Source organism: Lolium perenne, chromosome 3 (genome assembly GCF_019359855.2).
Source record: "Lolium perenne isolate Kyuss_39 chromosome 3, Kyuss_2.0, whole genome shotgun sequence".
Classification (NCBI taxonomy): Eukaryota; Viridiplantae; Streptophyta; class Magnoliopsida; order Poales; family Poaceae; genus Lolium; species Lolium perenne.
This window is the reverse complement of record NC_067246.2, coordinates 142,950,142-142,959,877: the sequence shown is the minus strand read 5'-3', so window position 1 is coordinate 142,959,877 and position 9,736 is coordinate 142,950,142. Positions and strand designations below refer to the sequence as shown.

General features: G+C 43.2%; 1 protein-coding gene across 3 annotated transcripts; it reads left to right on the top strand.

Moving 5' to 3' along the window:
* Positions 1 to 490: 490 nt before the first annotated feature.
* On the top strand, positions 491 to 7,181 carry LOC127293461 (lipoamide acyltransferase component of branched-chain alpha-keto acid dehydrogenase complex, mitochondrial). 3 transcript variants are annotated; one of them, XR_007845854.2, is made up of 9 exons: positions 491 to 814; positions 893 to 1,051; positions 4,410 to 4,535; positions 4,699 to 5,078; positions 5,169 to 5,416; positions 5,983 to 6,071; positions 6,380 to 6,607; positions 6,693 to 6,860; positions 6,938 to 7,181. XR_007845854.2 is itself a non-coding variant. In XM_051323095.2 (9 exons), the coding sequence occupies exons 1-8, from the start codon at positions 602 to 604 to the stop codon at positions 6,804 to 6,806; spliced, it is 1,557 nt and encodes a 518-aa protein (XP_051179055.1). In that variant the 5' UTR covers positions 491 to 601; the 3' UTR covers positions 6,807 to 6,835; positions 6,938 to 7,181. The 3 variants fall into 3 exon arrangements, 2 of the variants coding, with proteins under 2 accessions (XP_051179055.1, XP_051179054.1); XM_051323095.2 differs by having other exon boundaries at positions 6,693 to 6,835; XM_051323094.2 differs by having other exon boundaries at positions 492 to 814; positions 6,693 to 7,181.
* Positions 7,182 to 9,736: the final 2,555 nt, after the last annotated feature.

Here is a 9,736-nt window from a genome sequence, read left to right as displayed (position 1 = left end):
ATTATTCGAACGAATATTCAGAATGTGAACACTTTTGCTTTGAGATTTAGGTAAAATAAGGAGAAAGAAAGAAACCTTTTTATCTATCAAGAAATAAATTAACGGTCTGTAATGATAATACATCTAAAATCCACTCTCTAATCTGAAATTACAGTTTTGGGCAGTTTCTCGCCGCTGGTCATTTCCTCGGTCAGATTAGCTAATGAGTGGGTTTGCACGCCAGCTCAGCTCGCTCCTATCCTGTTCGTACAGTTTGGATGCGTCGCGGTGTTGAGCCGCGTTTTTGTCCACCAGAATTCATCCGGACACGCGACGCGGGATGGATCGGCGCGTTAGAAATGACCTTACAAGCTGAGTCAGATTAGCTAATGAGTGGATTTGCACGGCAGCTCAGCTCGCTTCTATCCTGTTCGTACAGTTCGGCGTTGGCCTGTTTGGCGCATGTTTTTCATGAAGTGCGCCTTTTTCCCAGTTCTCAACTCTTGCAAGCTCAGTTGCAGTGCCCCGCACTACTCTTCTTCCTCCCTCTCATCCACAACCCACTACCGATCCGCAATTCCAAACCCCGTTGCAGGAGCAGCAGACGAGACGAAGCAGAGACATGGCCTGGAGCCGGCTAGCCTCCAACTCCCGCCTCCGGCCCCGCCCTATCCCCGTCGTCCCACGGCCCACGAAGCAGCCGCCGCTGCCGCATCTGCTGGCAAGACCCACAGCGCCCTCGCCGCCGCTGCATCGTCTCCTCCTGCCACTCTCCCCGCTCCGCTTCGCTGCCACAGCCGCATCCTCCTCGTTCGCGCGGCTCCCCGATGACGACGTAAGCGTACCACGCCCTCCTCCCCATTGCCCCTCACTCCTATGTCCGTCTGGTCTTGATTTTTCCTGAGCCCTGCAGTGGCGGCGTGCGTTGGCCGGGAGGGGCAGGTGGTTCGCGAGCGATGCCTCTGCTGCGCAGATGCCGGCGGGGGAGGTGGCTGAGCTGGTCGAGGTGCCCTTGGCGCAGACCGGGGAAGGGATCGCGGAGTGCGAGCTGCTGCGCTGGTTCGTCACCGAGGTAAGTCTGATGCCGCTTCCTCTGCTTGTACTCTGTCTGTCCCCTTGTAATGCTTCCTTCTAGTAAGAATTGTGCTTTAGGAAATCGGGCCATTCATTTTACTCCCAATTGGGGTGCCCCGTGCCGTGCCCACTACCTCTGCAGCTGGATCAACCGGTATTTGGCATTAGGCCTTTTCCACACACACAAAATGTTGAGGTCCGATTGCCTGTTCTTTGTTTCCTTGTGAACTTTGATACGTGAATTGACTGGGGGTCAACGTTTAACTATTATTTAGTTGGGAATATCACATTACACCACTATTAGGAATTACATTGGGTTCAGTAATTTGATCTGCAGAGAACAAGGTGCATTACAGATTAATCTAGGACTTACTCCAGCTTCTCCAAAAAATAAATCCGGTAAGGCCTTGTTTGGCAAAAGTGTTTTACAGAGTATTTGAGAGTCTTTTTTTGGAGGGGATTGGGTGAAAACACCCCTATCACCAAAAACACTTTGTTACACCAAAATTCCCTCACTCGTCAATACTCTTCATTGATTTTCTATTTGGAAGGCAGGGATATGAACTTGAATTTCAGCAGACTTTTTTTCACAGTTCAGACAAGTTACGAAGTGAAATCTCTTCGACTTAGAAGTTTATGCTCCAAGAGCAATCACTAGTACTTGATACATTCAGAAATCAAAGTTGACAAAGAATCAGCTAAACAAAGAAGCAATTTTCGAGTACTAGTTCAAGTCTGCTAGTGTGACTCATTCGATTGAAAAGTAGAACCCGAATCAGTACTAGCTAAGAAAGTCCAGATCAAGTACAAGATACAGTAGAATCGATTGACCATGGTTGATGGGACGGAGCAGCTAGAATCCGGCGGTGGCCTTCCAGGTTGCAGATGGGCCGGAGTGGAGGTCTTCACGGACGCAGATGGGGCGTCGCTCCGAGCGTCAGCGTCACCAACGCAGAAAAAAACGCGAGGGACTGGGAGCGTCTCGAATACACGTCAATCCGGCGTGTATCGGGGAGTTTTCTGGAGTTGAGCCCCGCGTAAACCGGCCCGCCAAACGGCCAACTCATGATTTCGTGTGTAATAATATTGCGCCGGGATAATACACTGGAAACCTGGCTAATACTCCTGTACCAAACAGGGCCTAAGTGCGCTTTTTTAAACTCGAAAGTTTGCATCAAGGCGATACAAGCCACAAGGGTCACACCCGGTATCTGCATAGTTGGGATGCACATAGCCGCGTAACAAAAGGGGAAAAATGTGAGGACCAGGGAACGGATCGCTCACAATTGACGGTAGAAGGCTTCGATGGCGCCGTGCCTCAATTCTGATCTGATTTAACCCTGCTCAGTATTTTGCGCCGTCCAACTGAAATTGGACAGCACCTTTCGCAGTGGATGTTATAGATTGAACTCGAGGATAATGAGCGCCGCGAGCGAATCCAAGGCTCTTTTTCGAGAAAACGCAATGACATTGCGTTTCTTTTCATTGCAAAGAAGAAGAGTACAATTAAGCCTCCTAAGAGGGTTAGTGCAGAATTAAAGATACAGGGATTAATGCACGTCCCAGGTGGTTGGGATGATGTCTCTTAAGACCAGGTGCTCCGGCTTTCGCCCAAAGCGCCGCCTCACTCCTAATCCTATCCAGAGTTACAGAGATCGAGGGCCGCTCGTTGTCGAAGGTGCAGGCGTTCCTCTGCTTCCAGATCATCCATGATGTTAGAAGCGTGGCGGAGGCCAGACCTTTGCGCATGGGTTTTGGCGTGGCAAGTTTGGCCGTGAGCCACCATTCGTTGAGCGATGGCTCTCCATCAGGTGGCCGGCATATAGTCGTAGCAAGGATAGTGTCTCATGCCACACTTGCCTCGAGAAAGGGCATGTGATGAGTAAGTGATGCATTGTCTCCGGCTCTTGATCACACAGGGTGCACCGAGGGTTGTGTTGGAGGCCTCGGCGTTGCAAACGGTCGGCCGTCCAGCATCTGTTCTTGTTGGCCAGCCATAGGAAGAATTTGACCCGCGGGGGCGCCCAACTTTTCCAAATTAGTTTCCAAGCGTTGCAAGGCTCTGATGCCAAGATGTCAGGACCCAGGGAACGGATCGCTCACAATCAATCGGTAGAATCGGGAATTTCGTGCGGTACAAGGAAGAAGGGGATGAGGAACCATGGAAGAGAGATGAGATCCAGATCCAGATCATATCACTCATTCCAAGCATAGTTCCAACAGAGACGAGACAGAGGTTTAAAACTCACCTCACCCTTACAGTTAGGACCCACACACACTAGGGTTCACTCACAAGACTCGCCCTCTTGGGCCTTCTAGGGGTGTTGGCCCACGCTGTAATCAGCCTGGGTCGACATCCGGGTCCATCTCCACATTTGAAGTAGGTGGGGACATGACAAAAAGAGACCGACACAAGAAAAGACTCATAAAGCGCCTAAGGTTGTGGAGCTGATCTGTAGATTATGCCGCCATGTGGAATAAAAGTATCCATTTCTCCAATCTCCACATAACCAATTGTCAAATATATTTGCAACACTACGTGGTGAAAACAAGATATAGAATGGGCGAACTTGCATTGGAAGAACAGAATTTTGATTGTCTCGTGATGATGACAAAAACAACACCATAAGCTCCCATGCCAGTTGTGCTTTGCAAGGTTATCCTCGGTAAGGATTACATCTTTGCAAAGATACCATGTAATTTTTTTATTTCCTCAACTTTTTTTAATTCAATTGTAAATTGTTCTATAAAACAAAAAAGGGCATGCTTGGTTACCTGCTTATTCATGTAGCATAAGAAAGTACATCACAGACACAATTCTTCTTTAGCCAATTTTAATTTGCAAAAAAAAAAACTTTAACTAAACAATCAACTATAGCGAGACAGATAATAGGTGTGTCTCATAAAAACTAACAAAGTGGATAAGAAAGCACAGCATGCACAAGGCAGTCATATGTATAGGCAACAAAAAGAAGTTGTCTTCATTCGAACACCTATACCTGAATATGCTGGAATCTGAGTTATGTCCCAGCTCCTGACTGATTTGCTATTGGCATGTGAAGTGTTCTGTCATAAGACACATGGACCGACTCCGAAGTATGGCTTCATATTTTATTTTATTTATTGAAAAGGATCTCTTTCATCGCATTAAAAGTCCTCTTCTCCTCTATGTTGCTAAACTTGGTAAATAAATTAAGAAACTAATGGCAAGAAACATCTATGTAATTACAAATTCAGGAATAACCACTAAGATATTGCTGCATATAATCTGCAGAATGTTCGTATAATCCGACAATCTGTTCTGTCATTTTTTTCGTCACAATATATATGGATTTTTTTTCTTGCTTATTTTGCAGGGTGACCAAGTAGATGAATTTCAGCAGCTCTGTGAAGTACAAAGCGACAAAGCAACTATTGAAATAACAAGTCGTTTCAAGGGAACAGTACATCAGATTCACTTTGCCCCTGGTGACATAGTAAAGGTAGCTTAGGTTACTTCTCATAGATGTCACCCTTTTTCATGGTTTATTTCAACAGACATCCTGGAATACTGTGGACAACTCTATTATGCTCTTTGTTTTAAGTATCAGTATATCTGTTGGACTTATTCTCCTTGATTTTCTGAAGTCAATCTATGATTCTTAGGTTGGTGAAACTTTACTTAAGATGATTGTGGGCGACAGCCAAGTTGTATCTCATGATAGTATATCTTCATCCTCTGACATTTCACTTGGAATGGGTTCTACGAGTCCCTTCGGTGAAGGCAATGCTCCTTGTGGATCTCTCTCCACACCAGCTGTTAGGCATCTAGTGAAGCACTATGGGCTTAACATAAATGATATTCAAGGGTCAGGAAAAGATGGTAGAATTTTGAAAGAAGACGTGTTGAATTACGCTGCCAGCAAGGGTCTTTGCCAGGAGCCGCTATCATCTCTGGAAGAGAACATTGGTCAAGTTGAGTTACCGGTGGGAGGAAAATCATTTCTGGAAACACATACTTATGAAGATAAGAGAATTCTGCTCAGGTATGACATTATTTTTTTATAGCCTTGTTTGATATTGCTAATCAAATATAGAACCTCTCCAGTCTATAACGGGAAGACGCCGTTCTCCAGGGGATACCAGAGGACAATGGTGAAATCAATGAGCCTGGCTGCAAAAGTACCACATTTTCATTATCTGGAGGAAATAAAATGTGATGCTCTTATAGAACTTAAGGCATTGTTTCAAAAGGAAAATAAAGATCAGACTATAAAGCACACCTTCCTTCCATTCCTCATTAAATCTCTTTCTATGGCACTAAGTAAATACCCTTTGTTGAATAGTTCTTTCATTGAAGAAACGAATGAAGTTATTTTCAAAGGTATGCAATCTTTGAGTTCAGCATTCTTCTCTTGTCTCCATCATCCGGGAAATGAATCACTCGGGGATAGTACTGTAGTAGTATGGAAATTCCTTGCAGAAGATATACTCGCATTCTCCCATTTCGAGTTTTAACTAGTACTACTCCGTTCCCAAATAAGTGTCACAGCTTTGTCTAGATAAGCATGTATCTAGAAGTATTCCAATTTATAGATACATCCATATTTTGACAAAGTTGTGACACTTATTTTGGAATGGAGGGAGTACTTCAATATGAACTGTATGTAAAAAGGTGTTTTTTGTGCGCCTGTATGTAAACCAGGACATGCCACCTGCCAAATCTTGCAGTTCGGCTGAATGTCTTCCAAATACCGTGTCTTATAGATGAGTTCGCATTTTATGTATTTGCTAGTCTGCAATAAGATATGAAGCATCGTACCTATTTATGAATACTGATGTTAGGTTATTTCTACATGGTGCACCATATAAAGACGTTTATGCAATTAATTCTCTGCAAGGCACCTTTTGTACTGAAAGTATCATGACATTAGTTTGTTATTTGTCTAGGATCCCACAACATTGGGGTAGCTATGGCTACAGAACATGGGTTAGTGGTGCCATACATCAAGAAAGTTCAGTCACTTAATATATTGGAGGTTAGCAGCAACTTCTTTTCTCCGTAAATCCATGATAAATTTGTGTGCTCAGAGTTCTAAATGAATGCTATCTGTGTTATTCAGATAAGACCCTAGACAAACCTTGAAATAATTTGCAGCTGGGTGGCTTATCAAACTCAATATTCCATTTTCGATGATTGGCTAAACTAGTGTCCCTTTGACAACATATTGTTACTTTTTTTTGAAACAAGACAACATGTCGTTTGTAGTCCATCCAATCATATCTTCATTTGGACATAGTTGTTTTCCTGCTTACCTGCCGAAATTTGTCAACATGATTGCACCAGATTACAAAGGAATTGTCACGATTACATGAGATGGCCTCGAACAACAAACTAAGCAGCACAGATATCACTGATGGAACCATAACGCTAAGCAACATAGGCTCCATCGGTGGAAAGTTTGGCTCCCCGGTTCTCAACCTGCCTGAAGTTGCCATAATTGCTCTAGGCCGCATTCAGAAACTCCCTCGCTTCGATGATGAAGGAAACGTCTATCCTTCTTCAATAATCAATGTATGATCATTGATGTACACGCTTTGACTAGCCCTGGGCTTACATTACTTGCACTTACTCGAACATTCCATTGTATGACATGTAGGTGACTGTTGGAGCAGATCACCGAGTTGTTGACGGTGCCACGGTTGCAAGGTTCTGCAACGAGTGGAAATGCATGGTGGAGAACCCAGAAATGCTCTTGCTGCACATGCGATGATTCATTAAGATGCCTCATCCAAAGGACCGGTCGGTAAAAATTCGAAAGATTTAAGTAAGCTTATAGAAAAACCAGCTTGCTTGATAGGATCATAGGGTGTCAATCTTATCTGACCAATAATTGATTGACAGGGCTTCTCTTCTGCAAGCCATGTGGTCAGTCTGTGAATACGTGTCTTCTAAATAAAAGCAGGAATTATTGGAAAAGTGTGGAAAGCCTAGTATGTCAAAAACCATCTGTTAGCCCGTGCCACAGTGAACTCGAAATTTTGAAAACTTGATTTCAGAGTTTCACAAATTCGAAAAAAAGTCTTGAATGTAGTCAACGATGTACAGTACAAGAGTGGATATTTTCAATTCGAAATACCTTTTATTCTGGGCTGAGCAAAAATGACACATGTGCAAATTCTGGAAGTTCCAAATATATGAACTGTTCACCACACACTGATCCACACTTTTGCATTTTTGCCAAGCCTATTAATATAATGTTTTTCATACTTTTGCAGACAAGTAAAATGTATTGTTGATTATATCCAGGATTTTTTCAGAATTGTTTTAAACTTTAAAGCCCAGATTTCCTTTTTCCCAAAAGAAAAAAACTGAGCGTTGATTCTGCTCTAAAAGGCTGCTCAGCTCACTCACTGTTCATGGAGAGTGAATGTACAAGTCCAACGCCTGATTTTGAAACCACAGGCGTCCAGATTTGGTTTCTTGTCTATACTTGAGGATCACTAGAACATGATTAGATATATTAATCTTGAAGAAATGAGCAATGCTTTAGGGTGTGGGCAACTTACTACTGGTACATGACTAAATAAGGAGTAATGCCTTCAAATACCTGTAGAAACTCATTGGGGATCTCATGCTAAAACACTAAAAAGTTTGGTTAAATCTTTTCCAATCAATTGTTAACGTTTTTGGAAATTGGAGGAGAAGAAGACACCGACATCTTTTCCAAGTAATTTTTCCTTTGTTATATAGCTTAGGCATTCTAGGCTTTTATTACTAATTCTTTTGTTTTATACATTGTCATTTCTTATGCCTATTATATACGTTACTTTTTTTGTGAGACGGGTCTAGATCTATTCAAAAGAAGTACAAATCACTTCCAAACATAATAAAAAATGCATTGAGATCTTTGGATCACCTAACGACCACCACCATTGCCACAACGAGCCATCTATTGGATATGTGTCCGAGAGACAATCAAATAAAGATGCTTTATTATAATATCTGTGATTGTTCATAATTAGTTTTATGCCATGTTATAATTGTATTAAGCGAAAACATTGATACATGTGCGGTATGTAAACGAAACACCTGTCCCTAGTGAATCTAGTCCATTGATTAATATGATGATCAAGGTTTTCTGATCATGGACAACAACGTCACTAATAATGGATTCATGTTAGAGAACGTGATGGAGACTCACCCATATAAAGGTATTGCAATGTGATCAGGTCACAAAGTTCAGCATTGCGATACCGTTATGAAATGTTGTAACCTAATCTTTAGACTGTGAGACCATATTTAATAACTGTCACCGGCTGTTGTTTTGACATCATCAACCTCTACACCGTAAGAGGCTAGTCATAAAGGTGCTACTCAGATATTCCAATGGGATGGGTTGAGAGGTATGCGTCAATAGCGGGACTTGTACATCATGTGATGGATAGATACCAAAGGGCCCACCGGTGATATTATATCAACATCGCTTGTAGGCATGTGACTAGGTCACGAGGATATGATATCACGATAACGAGTTGAATGTGTTTGTCGGTAACAAGATCGAACTAGGTATAAAGAATTTCGAAGATCAAGTCTTGGACAAACTAGGTATCGTGTAACAAAAGGAATGAGACTCGATGTTGAGGTTCAAGCGATATACATATTCATGTTTGCATAGGGACCGTTATGGTTTTCCAGAACCCCTGATCATGTCTTTTCCTAGTAGTGTGATGGTCATTGATTGGAGAGATGTCTTGATCATGTCTACTAATTCCTGAACCCGTAAGGTGGCACACTTAAGGATATACGAGGCTTTGAGATAGATTCGGTAATATATGAGAATAGAAAGAGAACACCAGAATTTTTCCGGAGAGGAGTCGGAATAAGTTCCGAGGTCAATGAATTATTCAGAGACTTATATATGTGTTGATTATTTAATTATTTGAATTAAATAATTAAATAAAAATAAAAAATAATAGGGAAACCCTAATTGGGCCACCATTGGACAGCTAATAAAGGGGGTCGGCAGGGCCACCAAAGGGGAAGGGTGGGGTGCCGACCTAAGTGGGGCCAGCCACGCCCAAACCCTAACCCTAGGGCGGCAACGGCACAAGGAGGGGCAGCAGCAGCCCCTTGGTGGCCCCTTCTCCTCCCCCTTACCCCTATATAAGAGCCCCAAGGGGCTCCCCTCATTCATCCATTGAGTCCTCTCTCCTCTACGTCACGTGTATTTTCAAAGTTTTGGAACGTGTGTAGGATTGAGGTATTCTCCACCACCCACACGCCGTCGTGCTGTTGGAACACCGGTCCGGATCTACTACTTCTGCTGCTTCGTTGGACTGGAGCCCGGGGGACGTCTATACATTTTACGTGTGTAGAACTGCGGAGGCGCAATACTTGGAGCGCTTCATCGTTGGACTTCTTCACGACCATGAGGTCGGTGTCGATGTACAACTTCATCGACACACGTTCATTGTAAATGTTAATCTTTTCGGTCTTTAAGGGTATGAACACCGAATCCCTCTGCTACTTTGCATCTCCATAGAATAGATCTTGGCTATGTATTATGTCGTAGGATTTTTTTTTGCTTTCTGCTACGGGAACCCAACATCGTCGACGTGCCGTTGTCGTCGCTCCCCTACCGGAACTAGCTTGATGTTGTTGATGATAGCTCTCGTGCACGTTCTCCTAAGTACCAACGCC